The following is a 22,211-nucleotide window of genomic DNA, read 5'->3' as shown; positions in this document are numbered from 1 at the left end:
ATTTACAGAGTTTTAGGACCTGGGCTAGCTTTGCAAGGATCAGAGCCAGTTAAGCAAGCTACAATATTAGATATTGACTATGAAAACAGTTTTTCATCTCTTAAAGAGTATGTAATGTTGGCTTGAGGTTGTTTCTCCATTTTTGTGTTTTGTGTATGCCCTACCTTGACTGAGAAAGGATTTAATATGGCTTGAATATGAAAGAAAAATTATATGTATATATTGTGGGGGCCATGGGTGTTGGCCCCCTAAAGATAGGCTGAAAAATTAGTGACATGAGGCAGATTGATTAATAGAAGAAAAGGCTTACAATGATATTTAATGTGTATACACATGAGCCTTCAGAATAAAGCCTAACATCCCAACCGGATACAGAGGCTTATTTATCATCTTGAGATTATAGAAAGAATGTGGGCTCAGAACATTACTGAAAGCAGGTTTTAACACCAAGACAGGTTATACAGGTTATAGTAGGGAGAAAGGAAGAGGCTTGACTAGCAAAGGTGACCTTGTTATATAGATGAAGACTTCTTCAGAGAGACAAGATGGCAAATGTTTATTTTTAGACTTTTAAAGGTGTCAGAATCTCAATCTCTCCTATACCTAGCAAATGCCTAGCAAGAGGAGGCCCGGCTGCATTAATGGACGTTTTCTACAGATGCAAATTTTCCACATAAAAGACAGCTTTGCAAGGCCACTTCCGTTAGCTGACCCTGCAGCAGCCATTTCAAAATATATCTTTTAGAGTATTTTTATTTTCTTCTCTCTTTATATATATGTATATATATATACACACATATAGATATATATTTACATATTAAATAAGATAATATAATATAAAGCAAAATAGAAATAAAATCTGGGACACAAACGAGGTTCAGGTATGACATACAAACCACATACACCATATACTTACCAAGAGTGGAATATGCATTCCGTTCTATGCTTTTAGCAGTCGATTTAAAGAAAGAACATTTGTTCAGTTTCAAAATTTATAATATCTAAAATATGAAAGTCCTCATCTTGCTTGTAAAGGAATGGAAGGCATGCAAATGAAGAACTATATGGAATGCTGAACAAAATTGCCCCGCAAGATAAGAGAATTAGAAAGTGATACAGTCGTTAAGTTAAATAGATTACTTCTGCTTTGGTGGCCAGAATGAATCATTTATTTAATAAGTACTTACCTAACACTCACTATATTCCAGGCAGGTGTCTAAAAATTTTAAGAAAAACAATTAATGTAATCAGTAAAAGAACACTTTGAGGTAGGTTATATTAATATATACAGATTTTACAAGAGAGGAAACTTAAGTCAGAGGGAAATGAAAAAAAATTTGCTAAGTCATACCATCAAGGGGCTGTAACAATTAGAACCTAACTGGAGAAACGGAATCACCATGAATGACAGAATAAAGGGCTTTTTTTCTAGGGATTAAGCCCCACTTCGTTGCAGGAGCTGGTTAAGCAGTCTTTGTAAGTCTTTTGCCTGTTCTTTGTGCTGGGGCTGAAGTAAGCAGGGCCAGCAGGAAGGGAAAATGGATATGAAGTAGGGGAAACAAATACAAGCTCAAAATGTAGGTCTCTTTTTCACTACCTCCAATCTTGATGGTGTGAATGACCTTCAGGATAGCTGTCATCTTTACCAGGTTGCACTCTTACCTAACTCAGTATTTGCAGAAGCTGAAGGAAAAGGTCACAAAGGAGCTGGAGGAGCTGTGGTCCTGGCTGCTGCCCGATACCAGCAAGTTGAGTCAGCAGATGGATTGCAGTGTGGGTGAGCTACCACAGCTCCTGCACGACAGTGAAATTCACATATATACAAGGATGGGAATGCTGGGAAATGCAGTTCTAATTTAGCTAAGCTGACACAGGACAAGGCCACACACAGGAAATCTGGCTCCTAAATGCATTTTTAACAACTATATATTCCCACCTCTTCCTTTAAATTGAATCTTGAAGATCCATTAGGTGTCATCCAGATCAAGGTCTGGGGAATATTCTAGGTAAATGAAACTACATGTGCAAATACAAGATTAATTGCACAATGGGTCAAAGACTTCTTAGGCATCAAATTTTGCTTAAATGTCTTGCAAATAAGGGAGAGTGTGGGAGATAAGAAGAAGCTAATAGAATCTAGATGTTGGTATCTGTCTTCCAGATAATTATAAGTTTTCATTATTCTAACTACTGCCTTCATTCCTGCTAATAGGTTCCAAACAGATGCTGTAGCCAAATTTGGTGTTATTTTTTTCTTATGGCACATTGTATCCAAAGTCCTCCATCTTCAAGAAATTACTGCCAATTCCACTGGCTCTAGAGAGGCTACTGATTTTGCTGCAAGTCACCAAAACTTCAGCATTACGGAATTTATCAGGAACAAAGGTTTTTATCTCAACAATAGCACTTTGTTGGACTGTGAGTTTTTTGGAAAGCCATGTAGCCCAAAGGTAACGATTTTCTATTCTTCAAATATAATCAAAGTAATAAGTTCCGTTACTGCACTGTTTCACATTGAGCTCCCACGGCATTTACTCCCATGGTGAATCAATCCAAATTTGCTTACAGATTCTATTTCATTAGCTCAGCCTTATAATATCAGGGGTATGGAATACACATGAGACAAATTTCCTCTTTCAAGCAGTTAGATAAGGAAAGATAGAAAAGAGAAAAATTGATTGCCTTTCTTGTAGTATAGTCCTTCCAAAAGAAAAACAATTTAACACAAGAGGATATTTTAATTTTTTTCATTCATCAACAAACAACCTATTCCAACATAGTATTTTTATAATCACCAAATATCCATCACTCTGCTTATATGCCTATGGTATTGCATTACAGACTATAGAAAATAAGAGGATCCCAGCATTTAACTATGAAAAATTTATATATTATTATTATATATTATATATATAATAACTAGTATATATTATATATAATATACATTCACTCATAACAAGTACAAAACAAATACATAACAACTACAAAATCCTATTATTGTTTATAAAATTAATCTATATTTAAGATAAAGTACTAGATCTATCTGTAATCTATTAATAAAGAACTATACAGGCAATTTGATGCCATATTTCCCGTATCAGCAGTTCTGTAGTCTGTGTTGTTAGGGGAGCCTAAGTAAACACAAATTCTTGGTTCTTCAATACAATTTCTTATGTTTTTGGTAGGCTGCCTTAGCACACAGTAAGCAGAAAAAATTGCCTGAGAGACATTTCAGAGAGGTGAGGTTCTGGCCTAAACTCTTAACTTGGAAAGTAAGTTTTCTTATGCTATTTTTATTCACCAACATGTTTAACTTACCACCAAAAAATTTCGTGTTAGAGAAATTTTTCAGTTGCATATTACAGAAACCCATTTCTGTTCTAGTAAACTGAAGACTAAAAGTAATGAATTGGCTTAATTAAGAGGGAACTCCAACAGTAGGTCTGCCTTCAAAAAATGCTGAACCAACGGACTCCAAGACTGTCTTTAAGATTCTGACTTTGTTTCCATCTCATAATTCTGGTTGGCTTCTTTCTGTATCAGTTCTCCCCACACCTCACCAAAATGGCTGCTGACTCCCCCTAGACTCATTATCAGAGTTTAGCACTCCAGTATCCACTTAATAATCTCACCAAAGACTCTGATTAGCTCCGCTTGGGACACATATCAATTCTTGAACCAACCACTGAGGCAAGAAGGTGAGGTTTAAGCTTGGCCCAGCTTGCGTCCCACGCACACCTCTGTAGTGGTTGGAAAAGGAGGGTAAAAGGAGGGTAAAAGGGTCATGTGATTGACTGCCACACTGTGACCATACAGGTTACATTAGGCATAGCTCCTCCAAGAAAGGATGCTGAAGTAGTGCTCCACAGATAAAAACATGTTTCCATACATCTTCAGGAAAACATTCAACAAGCAATTTTTTTAAATGTTTTAAATACATGCTTAATTTTATATGAAAATGTCTCCTTTAAATAATCACATGCAAATTGACGAATGCATATTACCAAAAAAAAAACTATCACTGAATACACATATAAATCAGACTATTCTCTCTGATATTTCTGCAGTCTTGTTAGGTATTTGTGCTTTAAAAAAAAAGGTTATAGCAAACTTGAGAAGGGACAAAAAATATCAAACTGATGGTTTTTTTTGGTTCATTTACATATTGGAGGATTTTGCACATGTCTTCACTGAATATGGAAATTGTTTTACTTTTAATCATGGTGAAACTCTCCAAGCAAAGAGAAAAGTGAGTGTCTCTGGAAGAGGCTTGAGCTTGCTCTTCAATGTGAATCAGGTACTGAATTTTCTCCAGGTTCAAGACAAACGAGAATGTGTGGGGGTTTCAAAAACTTGATCAGACTATTGGGCCATATCAGGTAGTTCCCACACATTGGATATTATTTCAGTTTTTGTTAATTTAGTCTAGACTCCTATGGATTTTATATAACTACTGGCTTAGAAATTAAACAGGCAAAATTTTGAGGCATAAACTGGAGATTTTTAGCTATCCTACTGACTTAAATTATTGACTCCAGGGAATGTTCATGCCACAAAATAAGAAAACCCAGAGATTCTAAGTTGCAATGTATGTAGCTATTTTAAGAGAACTCTTTGCATTGAACAATAATTTTAGAAATACGTTTATGTAAATATGACATGTTTTAAAAAGAAACTCTACATACACATTTGACAAACTATAGAATGTATATCTGGAAAAGTGATGGAAAACATAATGGTTATATAAAGAATATTATATAAATAGATTTTGTCCAAGCCCAGCTTTTGGAAAGCTGAAATTGACCTAATAAGTTCTAAGTGTTTAGTCCTGGGAGGCAGATGTTCAAACACCTAAGAAATGCAGTGGTGTTTTCTTCAAGGGTTCCTAGTATAGCTCCCACCCAAGATTAGTTAATTCTGACCTTTTGTTTAAATGACTACTTCTAGTATTACACATTTTAAAGCATTCTACTTTATTATTATGGTTTTATAAAAGAGGATTGTAAAATGCTGATGGATTAAGTATCCAAAATCATACAATTAATGACAAAGATGAAAAATAAAATTGATGTTCCTGCATTCACCTCCCAATCCAAGTGAATCATGCCATTGGCTACTTTTAAAGAATTTCCAGTAATGTACTCTTCATAGCTTCCTTTTGTATCCCATTCAAGATATTTTTCTTTACGTCCAAACATAACACTGCAAACTTTAATGCATGTACCTACATATACTTGTAATGTATTTGATTAATACTTTTGAGTCATTCAAATATTAGCCCTATGGTCAGTTTGAACATTATATTATCAATTTTTACAAACTAGAATTTTCCAAATATTTTTAGAATGCAATGAACATCTACAAATTCAATGCAATGTTCCATAGGTAAATAACATTGAGATATTTCTCCAGACTAGACAGTTAAGTGTTTCTTAGAAGGTTACAAAAAGGCCAGGAGAAATAGAGTTTTGAATTACAAATAGAATATTTAGTATGTTTGTTAAATGTAATTACATAGGCAGTTGATCCATTCATAGATGATATTATTTATATTTATATCCTTAAGCCTGTGCCTTCTTCTTATAGCCTACAATTACAACTAATGACAGTCACCAGAAGTTTAGTCTTAAATTTCTTCATCTGACAAAAGATTTATTAAAAAGAATATTAGTGTTAAAGAAATAGTGTAAATCTTTACTCTTATGGGAAAATGAATTTGAATTTTACATAAGGGCAGGGATTTTAATTGCAAAATGAAGAGGGCCAAATGATTTTCTAAGCAAATGAGTCAAAGAAAACAGCCAAGAGGGAAGCAACTAAAAGGCAACTAGGTGAAGAGAAGGCCAGAGGGAACAAGATCATTAACAGTAATTGTAAATACTTACCTGCACCTATCTAAGATGAAATGTGATCCATGGAAAACTATAGAGGTCTTGAGCAATGATTGTCAATCGAGAAAAACGATGAGACAAGTCTCAATCATTTTAGAAGTTTTATTTGCCAAAGTTAAGAACAGGCACCCATGACATAGCCTCAGGAAGTCCTGAAGTAGTCCAGGGTAGTCACGGCACAACTTGGTTTTATACATTTTAGGAAGACATGAGACATCAATTAATATATCTAAGACATACATTGGTTTTATCCAGAAAGGTGGGGACAACTTGAAGCAGGGAGGAGGCTTCAAGGTCATAGGTAGGTGAGAGACAAATTGTTGCATTTTTTTTGAGTTTCTGATTGGCCTTCCAAAGGAGGCAATCAGAATAGGCATTTATCTCAGTGAGCAAAGGAATAACTTTAAATAGAATGGGAGGCAGCTCCCAGTTTGACAGGGCCCAAGATAATTTCCTTTCCCATTCCCCTGCTCCCTTTAAAAAAAAAATCTTTAGGAGAAAGCATTTTAGGAGAACATGAGTCTCTGGTCTCAGTTTTCATCTGATTTCTCGTGGTTAGGACGGTTTATTACTAGATGGGTAGGTCCCAAAAGCTTATTTTTAGCAGATTGCAAAGTCTCATGTTCTATGAAGAGAAAATAGGGGGAGGAAGGGAGAAAAACAACAGCAAACAAAAGAACAATCCTGGAAAAATTCATATAGGCCACGTTACTTTGAAGTCCGTACATCAGTAGGCAGGTATGAAAAGTGGCTTATGTATGTAAATAGGCTGCAGTTACTTTCTTCTAAAGTTTAAGTTGACTGGCTTCAGTTTGCCGGACTTTAAGAAAGCACAGCTTAGTTTTCAGTGACTCCAAATTAGGAAATATGGGGGAAAAAAAGAAAAAAATTGAAAACATTATTTTGAAGGCTTGTAGCCAAGAAAAAATAGAATTTGGTCCAAACTGTAGAAAATAATAAAAATTGAAAAACACTGGGCAAGACTAGAATCTAACAACAGCTGTACTCTAGTTTTGGAAACATAATTTTTCTCTCTTCTCTAATCCTAACTAAAGGATTAATTAGGACATAAAATTTCCCATTTTTGCTAAAGACAAATCATGTTAGGACTAGTTTGCTTTATTTTACTTTGTCAAATTATTTGTATACAGTGCACCAAGAATAGTTATTTTTTACATAGGCTTTTAAATTGCCTTTGGTGGAACTTTGTTCCATAGAAGGAATCTCAGATAAGACTTTTTAAAAGCCAAGCCCAGCCATAGATTTGTGCCATCAAGTACCTGTGAGTTGGGTGAATCTCCTCTCCACTTGAGGTTCCAAGACAAACTTGGAGCTTCTGGGCCTGTCAGAAAGTGACATTCTTTACTTACCACAGGTCAGAAACCCTGTACAGGGATTCTGTACACAAAATATGAGGTCAGTTTTTCCAAGGACATTATTGGTTTCATAAGCCAAGTTTGATTCCTTAAAGGAAAGCACACCATTCCAGTAAAAGCCTTGGTAAAATAACCAGTTTCTCCAATTGTGTCCTGTTACAAGTGAAAACAGATTCTTATTGCACTTATGCAAATAACTGTATTGCCACAAGTTAAGAATACCCACAAATAGTTTCCAGATTCTGGAGAAATCAGGCAGAGAGAATAAAGTATGCTCCACGTTTTGTTCATAGGAGTATTCTAAATTGTAGCTCAAAGTAAAAGTTTTAAGACTCTGAAAAACAAAACAAAGGATCAGCAAATATTTTAAGTAAAAAGTCAAAAAGATTATTTGAGTCCATGCAGTTAATTCCTGTTCTGTTTAATACTCATGAACATTTTAGCTCTCCATGAGTCCTGAAAGTTTTTCCTCTTTTCTGATGTTACAATCTCCAAAGTTATCAGAAACCTGCATTTAAGGGCACCTGTTAGAGTTTTGTAGCTGATTATAAAAACACCTTCTAAAGAGGACCAAAACATGAGTACAATTGTCCTTGGATGAAAAAAGGTTTTAGGGCAGACATAGTCAAAGACACAACTGACAAGGAAATTTGTTACCTCAGTGGTACACAATAATTTTAACATAACAATTATTATTATTATTGATAATGTACACTAAGTCATATCAGAATTACAGGCCTTTCCATTAATTCTGGAACACTTACCAATAACATTTACATAAATACAGCCCAAATAAAACCAAACACCATTTCGTATTTGACAATGCTTCCTGCATAATTTTATACCAAGTAAGCCAAATTATGTCATTTTTGGACTTTAGGGAAACTAATATCTTAAAGGATTAATTAGGTCAGAAAAAGACATAATTTATAATTTGATTTTAGAAAGATCTTCAAATATCAAAGGTGTAAAATACTTGATATTATGAAATAGGATTACAGGTTATTGTAAAGTCATTCATTTAACCAAAGTGATAACTCAAGGATTTTTTTTAAAAAAAAGAAAAAAACTTCATTCTTTGAGAGAGGAGACTTAAGTTTCCAAATAAGAAGCCCTAATGAAAACAGCATGAAGCCAGTTAAATTTGTTTTCCAAAATTTTGTAAACAATCTATAAAATTTAATCTTGACCATAAAATATAACTTCCATAAGCCTTTTATAACCTTTATGATCTTTATTAAGGAGTTAGTTAATGCTTCAAGAAAACCTTGTTAATCTGACACAGGAGTCCATATGCTGGTCTTGCATCATTGTGCCTTTGACAGTCATGATTAATTTATAGAGAAACTGAACTTATTTTGTCTTTTAATATCGCCCATTGCAATCTCACATGCCCACCTCTTCCTCAATAGTCCCTAGGCCTTGAGGAGTTGAATGGCTTTAATTTCTGGCCCTACATGTCAAAAATGCATTTTATTTATTTATTTATTTTTTTTACTGAGACAGAGTCTCACTCTGTCACCCAAGCTGGAGTGCAGTGACATGATCTTGGCTCACTGCAACTTCCACTGACTGGGTTCAAGTGATTCTCATGCCTCAGCCTCCCAAGTTGCTGGGACTACAGGCATGCGCCACCATGCCTAGCTGATTTTTTGTATTTTTAGTAGAGATGGGGTTTCACCATATTGGCCAGGCTGGTCTGGAACTCATGACCTCAGGTGATCCACCTGCTCAGCCTCCCAAAATGCTGGGATTACAGGTGTGAATTCCTGTGCCTGGCCAGGAATGCATTTTATTTTTACTGGAATCTTCCATGGGGCCTGAAGATGAGGCTTTAATTGCTGTTAGTGTTTAAGATTTAGTAGGACTTGGTATCCTTTTTAGACCCTGGAGTCAAAGCCCTGTAACTTAATGTCACAAGGACTTTAAAAGCACATACGGGAAGATAGATGGATGTAATAATCTTAATTTGAAAACAAAAATTTCTATCTTAGTTTTTTTCCTAAGCAAACCAAAACTTAATAATAATGTGACAACTTGATCATATTAAAGTTTTTGGTTTTTTAAAAAATAAATCCTTATTGTGACTTACACTGACTATTAATGGCATGCTTGGACTTTCTGGTTTGACCTGAACACTTCTCCTTTCTTAAACAACCAGTCATTTTATTTTAGGACTAAATTTACCATATTATTTCTCTTTAAGCTGTCTTACCACAAAAAAACCTCCTTATTTTTATAACTTTCTTTACATCTCTTTTTGTTTCCTTGTTCTTCTTACCTTGTTTTCTACATAACCTTTAGATAAGCTTTGAATTAGACAAAATTTGTTTATGTTTTTTTAAAAAGGACACACTTTTTTTTAGCAAGAATGTTTTTCTATAATATATATTTATTGGAAAATACCCACATAATGAAATATCTATTATTTAACTGAATATAACTTTATATTCTAAGTTATGACATGTTTGTCTACAAGTATTTATCCCTTACCTAACTATTTTATTTTAATTGTTCACCTAGATTATTTAGGAAAACTGCGATAGTCATGATTTAAAGTTATGAAACTGCCATTGCAAAAATAAAACTGAGGCAGTGAAAAAGATACGACCTAATTGACTGCATCTTGCTTCTAACCTCCAAGCTGTCCTTGTTCATTCCTGGACTTTGGGAGGAACTGAGTTTATAGTTTAGCTTTGAAACAAACACAATAGCAGTCGTTTCCCAAACAAACCTCCTTACTGCCTGTGGACTAGGCTGCCTAAAGCCACAAGATTAGAAATTATGGTAATTTTGAAAATTTAAGATGCAGCTATTTTCATTAAACCAATATCAATGTCTTATTTATTAAAAACTACACAAGCAATGATCATTCTGTTTGGGGCTGAGTTTACAGTTTTGTAATCTCTATGCCAAATTTTGACATTTTATAGTGTTTGGCAGGGATAAGTTGAAATAGCCTGATTAATAAACATAAACAAAAAAAGTATGCTGGCAATTCTTAAGACATTTCTGATATTACTTTACTAGTGATTTTAAAGCTAGCTTTTTAATTAAAGATTTTACTTAAGTTACATAAACTTGAAAAAGAATTTGAACTGTCTTTTCTTTTTTCCTGATAAAATATATGATTTAAACACTTTTATTTTTCTTTAAGCCAATTAATTAGAGCCCTTTTATATATTTTCTGTAGTGAAATATTGTGTATATGACATATAAATACATAGACATATTAGGTATGCCAATAAAGGTACATTTTGTAGATTCATAAAGACCCTTTTATTATTTTTTTCCTATCTTAGACATTCAGATTCTTGATAACCTGTTTTACAACCCCAGGCAGTTGTTAGCTAAATAGCCTTAAATTTGCTTATTATAGGAAACAACTCACGTGAAAATAAAACAGCAAACTTTATATCATAAGGTACAGAGAGAAAAAGTCTATTGGTGCTAGAGGGAGATGCTTTTATTTTTCTTTGAGCCAAATTTAACATAAAATTATAGAACTCTATCATAATATTGTATAAGGAGACCAATTTTATTTAGATAGGGACTACCTATATTTTAACTGGATCTCTATGCTCTGGGCAGAGCTCACATTGAATCCTGGGTCTCCAAAAAAAGGTAGAATTATTTTGAGGTTAGACCGTGTGATGCTTTCAGAGTGCACTTAAATTTTTTTTTAACAAAGATATTTCTGAGTGTCTTAACTACACTCTTCCTTAAAAACCCAAGAGCAGCCTCTGTTGCAATAACTATTTTAGTCAAAAGATCAGGTGAAAACAGAATTCAGTCAACTGAAGGGAAAAAAAACTTTTGCTCAAAAAAAAGACAAAGTCTTAGGAGAGAAAAACAAAAAAAACCCCACAAAAACCTGAAGGCCTTTTAAATACAAACATGCACACATGCACACATACACACACACATCTTGGATGTTAATCTTTTAATTAAGTTGACTTTGAACCACTGAGCTTCTTTAAAAAAATTCTTTTTAGACCTCATTACCATATTTCAGAAGTACAGCCATTGCTCTTTCAGTTTGGTCTGGCTGATAAAAACGTGGCTTTGTTATGTAAATAAAGCCCCTTTAGTAGTCAAAATAAAAAATCTTTCCTTTTTTTTCCCTCTTGATTGCTGTTTTCTTTCCACTTCAGAGGCCTTGTTCCCCATAGTTTAGAGTTCCCCTTTGGATTTGACCAAGTTGGGACATGTGTTGGACCCAAAATGTGCTGCTAGCAGACCTAGCTCTTCAGGGCTGTTACCCCTGAACAAGATTGGTCCTCCTGCGTTGTAGCTACCTGGCACAGTGTGTTAGGTGCTCAAGATGCAGCAGGGGTTGGCTCCTAACATGCACCTGCCAGCTGAGATTAGACCCTAAGTATACTCTTCTGAGGGGGATACTTATTTAGAGCCACTGCACATTTTAGGGAGCATTCCTCCCAGACACCCCCATGTGATTCTGTCACATGAGAATGCCCCAAAAGGCTTAGGGGAGCAAGGTGCTCTATTTCTTTGGAGTGGAAAATTCTATACTTATGAGCTAGAGGGTTCTGAGTTGGTCAAATCCAATGAGAGAAAGAACCAAAACACACACACACACAAACCCCACAAGAGAGAAACAAACAACAAAACAGTTAAGCAAAACTAACAGTGATCACACAAATTATATGATTTCTGAGCGCTCTAAGTGTAAGCAGAAATTAACATCAGCTGGTTGTTAATGCTAACTTTAGTTCTTTAAAAAGAATTTGCAAGAAAGCATCCCAAACCAGTTTTCTTACCTAGTGATGGGGCCCAAGCTGAAAACTGCTCTCTGCCGATGCAGAAGCAGTTAGGTTCACATTCCTTGGTGGAAGCGAGTGGAAACTCCCACAACAAAAGGAGTTTTTTTTGTTTGTTTGTTTTTTGTTTTTTTAATAGCGAATGAACCTCAGACCCCCAAATGAAAAACAATGGAAGATCAGGGATCCCTGGAGGAAAGAGTTCCTGGAGTTCAGCAATTGTCCTATTGGTTTGGGCTATAAGGTGCCCAAGCTGGTACCAAGCACTGATAGGCTAGCTGCTGCAGGCCAGGTCACCTTCACTCAGGATCCCTTTGTGGTTACCAGACATCAATCAAGAAAAATGATGAGACAAGTCTCAATTATTTCAGGACTGTCCTGAGTAGACCCCACCTTGAAGGGACCCAAGATATTTTCCTTTCACAGATTCAACCACTAAAGTATGTCTTTAATTTTCATACAGTTTAGACAAAAAGAGATAGAAATATAAAATATTTAGGGTTAGTCAAATGCTATCATGAGATGATAAAACTAAATCCTAAACTTGTATAGAACTGATATAGTCAATTTGCAATTTGGGCAAAAACATATTTTTGTTTCAGGAGGCATTCACTGATAACCCAGCCCTTGGTTTCGTTGATGCTGGGATCATCTTTGTTATCCATTCACCAAAGAAAGTGCCACAGTTTGATGGGTTAGGCTTGTTGTCACCTGTGGGAATGCACGCAAGGGTAACCATCCGCCAAGTGAAGGTAAATACTCGAGTCTGAGGAAATTAGGTGGGGTAGTGAATGCATCAAAGACATAAGTAATGCTTTTCACTAGAAATTCCTTTCTCCTATGCCTGTAAAACACCATTAGAAATTCCAAAATTTCATTTCAGATTATTTTCCTCTATCTGAAGGTACATGATTAGTGGAAACAGAAACTATATAAGTGAAAGCTGGGAAGCCTATCAAATCCAAACTTTACATTTCATTAGAAATGGAAAGGGTCATTAAGTATAAAGAGGTACCTAAGTTGCTGAGCTATGATTCTTCAATGAGACTATCTGGGAAGGAGAAAATTAGTGGGAAAAGCAGGAATCTTGGAGTCAGGCTGGTCTGGTAGGTTTCTGTTTGCCAGCCACTTACTTGCTCAGTAACTTCTTTAATTAGCTTCCTAAATTTCCATCTCCTCTCTGCACAAATAGGGAAGGGGTAATATTTTTCTTTCATAGTAAGGAAGTTTAAGTGAAGTACCATAAAGAAAGCACTTACCATTGATAGACACAGGAGACAGCCAAGGGCCCCTGGTAAAACCCCGCCTTCAAGCCTAAAACAGCCTGAAGGCTGAAAAACAGGACTGCTTGTCCCAGATGAAGGCTATCCTTTCCCACGTGATTCTTTCTGAAAAATGCCCACCTGCACATTGGGAGGAAGGGGTGGAGCCTTGGGAAGTTTGCACTGTTTGCAGTGGGGAGGAGCCTGGCCTCTCCTGTTCCTGTGTGGTGGGCTGAGATTCAATCTGTGAGGTGGGAAACCTACCAGCAGGACTCTCTCTCACTTAGCTGAGAGTCATTTTTCTTTTTTCCTTTTCACCCAGTAAATTCCATTTTCCTCGCCCTTCTATTTGTCCATGAGCCTCGTTTTTCCTGGTCATGTGACAAGAGCCCAGTTTTAGCTGAACTAAGGAGAAAGTTCTGCAACACCATGTTGCCTGGCACATAATAGTTGCTTATTAAAGGATCTTTTTAAAATGTGATTTTCTTCGCTGTTTTGTAGGTGAGCTGATTACTACACTAATATAACATTTACATAAATGATATTTTTTCCTTATATGAGTTGATTTTTAGAATACTCAATGTGTCTGACTTTATTAATTCACATTTGGGATATATGTTTAAGGATCACTATTATACTTAGCTTCAGGGAATTTCAGGTCAATAGAGTAGGCAAAATAGACAAATGTAACCAATTTTGGTTTTGAAAATCGAAGAGCTCTGAGAGGAAAATAAAAGTGTGTACCTGCTTCTTGATGGAAAATAAGTGAATTGATGTAAACACATCTCCTGAACCCAGTATTTATCTTATCTTAAGACAGTTCATCAAGAATACCCTTGGGGAGAATGCAATCCTAACATCAAGCTGCAGAATTTTAGCAGCTACAGCACTTTCGGTTGCTTGAAGGAATGCAAAGCCCAGCACATAAAAAAGCAATGTGGATGTGTGCCTTTTCTTCTTCCTGGTAAATAAAGACTAACTGCCCCCTTAATTAACTAGACAGTTAAGTGTTTCTTAGAGGGTTACAAAAGGTCTGGGAGAAATAGAGTATTGAAATACAAATGGAATATTAAGTATTATTACGTGTAATTACAGATGTTGCTGACCCATTAACAGAAAAATTATTATATTCTTAAGCCTGTTCCTTCTCTTTGCAGACTAAAATGACAACTAATGGCAAAGTCACCAGAAGCTTAGTCCTACATTTCTTTGAATTTTATGTTTATATTTACTTAATTTGAAACATAGCAAATCAACATATCACTGAATTGTTTTCCATTCTTATGAAATTCTACACTGGAAAATTATCCATTTGCCAAGTACAACTTCGACTGACAAATTTTACATTATAAAATCATCGCAGAGATTTCTGGAAGAGAAAATTGCGATATCAGGGTGGGGCCCCAATACTTACTCCCAAAGGCTAAAATTCGATGGTCTCAAATATCTAAAACAGCACACCAAGATTTTCTTAATTTTGAAAGAAAAATTAGATCATGGATATGTCTTACCAAGCCTGAAGATTTCACTGTTGAAAAGTTATTTTCTTTGGGACTATAAAATTAACTTCAGGCCTCCTTTTCATACAATTTGCAACTTTTCCAGAACCATGGGTGAGAGGCAAGCATTCAAGGAAGCAATGGAGCAGGGTGAATAAGAGCTGGATCTCAACCAGGCTGCTCATGTCGGCTCCACAATTTCTCCCCTAGGTGATCTTGAACAAGTGACCTAACCTCTCTCCTCTGCTGTCAAATGGAGGAGGGGATAATAATCCCATCTTATAGGGTTGTTGTAAGAATGAAAGGGGTATGTAAGTGGTTCAAATAGTGCCTGGCACAGAATACAGTCTATGTACATGTCAGATATTTTTATTCAGGTCTCTTACGTCCCCCTCCCACAGCATATCTAGAAAGATATATTGTAACACAATCTATCTGCCAAAATATTGTAACTGCCCAACGGGCTCACCTTGCCTGCTGCCTAGACAGAGCTGATTTATCAAGACAAAGGAACTGCAATAGAGAAAAACTAATTCATGCAGAGCTGGCTGTGCAGGAGATTGGAGTTTTATTATGACTCAAATTAGTCTCCCTGAGTATTCGGAGATAAGAGTTTTTAAGGATAATTTGGTGGGTAGGGGACCAGTGAACCAGTGAAACAGGGGTTCTGATTGGTGAGATCAGAGATGAAATCATGTGGAGTTGAAGCTGTCTTTTTGCGCTGAGTCAATTCCTGGGTAGGGGTCACAAAACCAGATGGGCCAGATTTTTGATCTGGGTGGTGCCAGCTGATCATTGGAGGCAGGGTCTGCAACATATCTCAAGCACTGATCTTAGCTTTTACAATAGTAATGTTATCACTATAAGCAATTTGGGGAGGTTTAGAATCTTGCACCCTCCAGCTGCATGTCCCCTAAACATAATTTCTAATCTTGTGGCTAATTTGTTAGCCCTACATAGGCTCCAGGTATTGGTTATTTCCAGAATTTCATTGTTATTTTGTTTGTTTGTTTTTCTTTTTGTTTTCTGTGTTCCATCTACCATCTTTTTTTTCTGAATTGCTCTTTATAATGGAAGAAATATTATTGCCAGAGCAAGAAATAATTCAGAAAAATGAGGCTTTTTCCTAACTCAGTGTTGGAGGTAGATTTTTTTTTTTTTACTTATTTAATTTTATTCATAAAGACCACTTCCTTACAGTTAGCCAAACATTCCACAAATTGTCCCCACATTGTAAGTGGACAATCTTCTTTGGTTGTTTTCAAGATTACTGACTAAACATTGTGGCTAACTGCTGAGTCACATGGGCTATAGCAATAGACAAATATTGTATTAAGGCTAAAAAACTAAGTCTTTAGAATCAGCCATAGGAGTAAACCCAGCTCTGATACATAGTGATTTTACTACTTATCTCGCAATCTATAGTGGGTACTTAACAAATATTGGTACTTACCTGCCCCCTCCCCATCCTACCTCTGGAATGACAGTCAGGAACGTGTGTGTGTGTGTGTGTGTGTGTGTAAATGGATAGAGGGAGCAGGATGGAAGATATACAGAATGTACCAAGTTTCCCCTAACTGTGTGGTCTTGAGCAAGCCACTCTTTCTGAGGCTTAGTTTCTTTATCTGTAAAATGAAAATTCTCATATCACAGGATCGTGAACTGTATCAAATGAGATAACTGTGAAAGTAATTTTAAATTTGAAAACTACTCACATTTTAAAATTATTATTCCTGCTTAAAGATTTTAGAGTGATATAGACAGATGGAAAGAGGTATGGAAAGAAACAAAAGCATTATTCTTCCTCCCAACACGTATTTTCACTGGATACTAACTTGATTCCATAGTTTTGCTTATGAAAGAATAGATGTTCATATAGAAGAATGGGTGGGTGGATGAATGGATGGATAGATGTAGGTAAGAAAGCTATTTTTGTCATTAGATCACTTATTTTACAAAATGTAAAGTCTCTATATGTTACACTTATTATTTTTAAGGATACGGGATAGAATGTGACCTACAAAAGTACTTCAGCTGTGTTTCTCCTGTACTTGGTAAGTGCTTAATTTACCTTTATTTTCAGGATTTATATTAAAGTTGCTCAAAGTAATATAAGACATTAAGTCAAACTATGGATAGCCCAGAAATTAAACAAATATAGTATATAAGAGAAGATCTTTTTGTAAGTGTTCTTAAATAGTAGCTAACAAACACAGGCAGTATACACAAACAGAAACCCTCTGATATTAAGACACATCTAAATTTTTAAATTTTGTTCTTTTTTATAATCAAAATATCCTAGTTGCTTTTTGTTGTTTCACAAATACAACAAGTTTATTGTGAATAGTTAAAATACTACAGAATAGAAAGGAAATCATGTAAAAATAAGTAGAAGTTTTATTACTGAGAACTCCTCTCACTGTTTGGGAATAATCCTTCATTCATTCACTTTATTGCATGTACTTGGCATATAAAATTTTTTCATAAATGGAATTATAACTGTACATGCCATATTTATTGGGGACAAGTTCTTATTAAAGAGCCCCCTCTTTTTTTTGCTTTCACACCTCTTACCTTAACCTGCAATAATCGCTAACACTTTAGTATATCCTACAGTAACTTTCTCCACATATACATCTCCATATTTATCACTTGAAGTCATTGGTTGTTTTATTAAAACAGAATCCCAGTATATACCCTTCTGTGCAACTTGCTTTTCTAACCCATTGTGGAAGTATCTCCAGGGTAGCAGGAATAGATTTAAAAGGTTCTTTTCAATGGTTGTAAAATATTTCAAGGTATGGCTGTAGGTAGAAGGAATCTTTTTTTATGTAGATCACAGGCTGAATATGCAAAAGCCATATTACTAACCAATAGACTTGAAATGATGTTGCCAGATTTCTTCGGATTTCTTATCCTTGTTGGAGGCTGGAGGGAGAGCTTGGGGAAAAAAACCATGCATGCAGTTCAGCGGGGACTGTTGTGGGATAAGGGGGTCAGAAGAGTGTGTGTGTTTGTGTGTGTGAGAGAGTATTATGTACATGAGAGTATATGTATGTAAGTGCGTGTGTGAGAGTATGTGTATGTGAGCCTATGTGCGTATGGGAGTGTATGAGTGCATGTGAGTATAGGGGAAGAGTGGTGGTCTTTGCCAGCAATGCTAAAGAACTAGCAGATGCATGCTTTGACTTCTCCTAGAGAAGTCAGAGTCTGAAAAGCAAACCCAAAGTTGGTCAGTAACGAGGAGGTCTTGGTAAACAACTGATTCACGAGAACAAAGGGTTTCAGTATCAAAACCAAAGGAAAAACAAGAACCTGAGTATCTACCACGAATGAGGAGCAGTGAGAATGAGCACTGGGAGGTGGTCCAAAGGGAAGCTGGAGACAAACACTACCTGCTACAGGGACTTTTTTCTAGTATGCATCTGCACGGACAGCCTGGTTGCTCTGAAGGAGCCAAGAGAGATCACTGAACAGAGAACCTCAGTGGTTGATTTGGAAGTGACTGGGCCAACAGAAATAAGGAACTGCAAATACTCAGGAGCACATTTCTTACCATTGAATGTTGAGACAAATCTGAAGATGTTTACACACTTTCCATCTTTCTTCTGTCCAAATATCTGATATTTTACAGAAAGAGACCCAGATACTTCCTGAAAATAATTTCTTAAATCCAATAAAGATCCCAATCCAGTGACTCAATGAATTCAAAGATAGGAACTTCCAGGCCTTATATTGTATCTCCTCTGCTATATTCAGAGTAACATATAAACACCATTTGTTGTTGGTAACCACTTTTTTTAACATTGAAAGTGAAATGATAAACTTTATAAAACTATCCTACCCATGATGAGATATTTCTCTTCTCTGAATTCCCTGTCCTGATTTTCATTTCAGACCACATTGAATTTAAGGATTTATGTACAGTGGGAACACATAACTCTAGCTGCCCCGTTTCTTGTGAAGAAACAGAATACCCGGCCACTATTTCTTATTCCTCTTTTCCAAGTCAAAAAGCTTTGAAATATCTTTCCAAGAAGTTGAATCAAAGTGGGAAATACATCAGGTAATCTTACCAGCCTTTTAAATTATTGATAATTAACATAGATTTTTTTTCTTTATTGAAAACCCTCAAAGGCTCAGGAAATGAAATTCTAATCAATCAAGGGAGGCAATGGCTTTTTTCACTGAACTGACAATGAAACCATAGAATTTTAAAAGTGAATAAGATCATATCTTTCAACTCCTTACTTTAATTGTGTGAAAAGGAAAATGATGCTTGCTTGAGTAATTTGCTCACGATCAAACATTTATTGCCCAAACTGGGGAAAATAATAATGTTGACTGATAATAATGGATGCCTTAAAATATGAAAATTTCCTACCTGTACATTATACACTTTGAGTCTTCTAATAACTGTACAAGGTAGATGAAACAGAAATTAATATTCTAATTTTACAGAAGAGGAAACTGAAGGACATCGTATTTTAAGAAATGGTTCCGTGAAGGTAGTCAGGGGCCCAGAAAGAAGTTATGCCCAAGAACTTTGACGCTGGTCCCCATGTCTTTGCAACTCAGATACATGATTCCACGTCCCCTGATTAACTGAGAATTAAATTAGTCCTCTTTCTGCTATACCATACAGCCTCTTAAAAATTACAAATCAAGCTTCATAAATAACTCTTCGTTTTTTAACAGGGAAGCAACATTAGCATTTCTCTTTGTTTCTTCTTTGTATTTTTAGGACTTTGACATGAAGCAGCAATATATACAGTATATTGGTATTTGTAGTTATATCTATTAAATAAAAATATGTTAACTAACTTAAGGTTGACGTACATTTTCACAGATGTGTGCATAATTTGGAAAGCATGCTTAGATTCCAATGTTAGCCTTGTGCTTACTTTAATAAAATAAAAAAAGATATTCCCATGTAAACGCTGAGGTAATAAAGTGGTCTTTACAGAAAGAAAAAGCATTTTCATCAAAACAGGGCTAATGGAGTGATTTCAAACAGCAGATAAAATGATAAACAGGCTGTAAAATTTACAATTATGTTTGTTTACACTTCCGACTCCAGCACAGACATCTATTTATATATTTTGCTTTAATGTGGGAAACTGATTTGCTTTTAATATTGTTCCTGATGTATTTAAATATGACTTAGAAGAGCACTTCCTGTGTCTTTTGGTTGATAGAAATCTCCTGAGTTTCATACCTACTTAATATACAGAGAAAGTAGGCATGATTTTGGAGATATACTGGTGAATCAGAAAAGAAAGCCATGTATGGAATAAGAGGATCTTAGGGAATGCTGTTTTTTTTCTTTTCTTTTTTTTCCCAAAACTCAGATTATTCTTGAAACGGGAGAATTCTCTGATTCCCCTTGCAAAATGTGCAACAGGGCGTTGCTCGCCTGTTTGGTATCCCCGCAGCTCAAACTCCTATGGAGAGCATGCAGACGGGCAGGTGCAGAGGCCAGGGGGAGCGCTTTGGGCTCCTACCCCATGGTAGTGTCTAGCATTGGGTGCCTGCAACCCTAGGGTTACAAAGCTCTTTCAGCTTTGCTGTCTACAGATGGCTGGAGGGTTAATCAGCTCAATGGACCCTCTGCCTTATCGCAAGGGCAGAGGGCCAGTGTGACAGCCTACTGTATCCCAAGATCTTTCCCAGTGTCCCAGAAGAACTGGATTATACACAGGCTCGAAGGATGGGTGCAAGGTTTTATTGAGTGGTGGAGGTGGCTCTCAGTGAGATGGATCGGGAGCCAGAAGCGGGTATGGAGTGGGATTGTGATCTTCGCGTGGAGTCAGGCAGCCTGTGGCTAGATTCTTCTCTGAACACCCCCGGCCGAGCTCCCCTTGGTGTTCGGATGTGCCTCCTCTTCTCTCTTTCTCTGCCACATCATTTTGTCATCACTGGTTTGTTGATCTGCTGGTCTTCTCGTCTCTTCTGGAGCTTGGGGTTTGGGTTTCATATGGAGGCAGGATAGCGGGTGTAGTGGGCCAAAAGGCAACTTTTTGGGTGCAAAAACAGAAATGTCTGTTCTCATTTAGGGCCACGGGTATCCAGGTCTGAGGGTGGGCCTTTGCCAGGGAACCGCCCTCTTCTACCCAGTATTTTTCTGTTTCCTGTCCATATAATTATGAATTATTATCCAATTAATCGTATCACATAATGTACATGTAGGGACCTTACATGGTTTTAAATAGTGGAGGCCATTACCAGGAAGACTAAGGTGAGCAGCTGAACAAAGGTGGCTGGACTCAGGGGTTGTTCAACTCCCACACAGAGACAGTTAGAAGTCACACATATAATTAAGCAACTGGTTTGTGCAAAGGTACTGGAAATTAGAGAGTGGTAAATCAGAAAACAGAAATGCAGTTTGTCAGGACGGCAAATGTGAAATGTTAGCAGCAGTCATTTTAAAAGAAGCGACCCCTAACTTAACCATGGAGTTGTATGTTTGTCTTCCTGGGACAGAAATAAATGCTACTTCATGGTCAATCCACGGCCTAATGAGGCTGCTGCTGTACCTCAAAATGTTGAGAGGCTTAGCTTGACTGTAGCAGGCAGTGTGGAGTTTACCCTTGAAGATAAGGGTAAATTGTGTCTGAAGTTAGGCCAACTTCATTAGTAAAACAAGTGAATTTTAAAAATTGTTCTGTTTTAACTTAACAAATTTTGAAATAAAAATTGTATAAAATTGTTTTCTTTATGCCAAATTAATTCATTCCCCTAATGCAGCACTCCTGTTCAAGCATCTGGAAGCTTTTTAAAAAACTATTTTGTAATACAATAAAAAAATTCAGTTTTTAGTTTTTACTTTATAATTGTGCCTCTCCTGACACAAATATTTTTGGACTTAAATCCTGTTAAATCCTGAACAATTTCACTATTGCCATGAGGCACAGATTCAGTGAGACTCAAATGATTAGACAAAACAACTGCCTGAGAGAAGTTGAGCAAATATCACAATATTTTTGCAGGGGAAGAATTTATCTTCTCTCAAAATCACAGGTGGATAATGCTTGGATATGATTATGAATGTTGTGTTTGGGAAATTAAACAATATTATCAGTGCACATGCAAATTAGGAGCACAATGGGGGCCAAAGAGATTGGAATATTACTAAAATTTCTGGACTTCCAAGACAACTTTATTTTTCCATTACTTTGGGAACTGTTTTATCATTTGTAAATATTACTGTAGTCCCTGATTATCTACTTAAACATAGTACATTCTCCTGTTACTCAGGGTTAAACCAATGGAAATTAAGTAGACATATTAATGATATATTTTGAATTAAGTATATTTGGAATTATTGATTTCAAAAATTGTAAACATTAAGGAGAGTGATTTACAGCCATGTTCTTTAGGTGTATTAAAGATCACCACATAA

The 22,211-nt window shown here is 36.1% G+C and overlaps 1 protein-coding gene across 1 annotated transcript in view; it reads left to right on the top strand.

Moving 5' to 3' along the window:
• The window catches only part of ASIC5 (acid sensing ion channel subunit family member 5), a 36,180-nt gene that overhangs the window by 9,796 nt on the left and 4,173 nt on the right, over nucleotides 1–22,211 (top strand). The window contains exons 3-8 of the mRNA XM_004040551.3: nucleotides 2,213–2,450; nucleotides 4,172–4,297; nucleotides 12,651–12,800; nucleotides 14,127–14,274; nucleotides 16,807–16,863; nucleotides 18,707–18,875. Of these exons, the coding sequence (XP_004040599.2) occupies nucleotides 2,213–2,450; nucleotides 4,172–4,297; nucleotides 12,651–12,800; nucleotides 14,127–14,274; nucleotides 16,807–16,863; nucleotides 18,707–18,875 (888 nt within the window). The remainder of the gene's footprint in view (nucleotides 1–2,212; nucleotides 2,451–4,171; nucleotides 4,298–12,650; nucleotides 12,801–14,126; nucleotides 14,275–16,806; nucleotides 16,864–18,706; nucleotides 18,876–22,211) is intronic.

The sequence above is a fragment of the Gorilla gorilla genome, chromosome 3, assembly GCF_029281585.2.
Source record: "Gorilla gorilla gorilla isolate KB3781 chromosome 3, NHGRI_mGorGor1-v2.1_pri, whole genome shotgun sequence".
Taxonomy (NCBI): Eukaryota; Metazoa; Chordata; class Mammalia; order Primates; family Hominidae; genus Gorilla; species Gorilla gorilla.
This window is presented reverse-complemented; position numbering and strand designations above follow the sequence as displayed.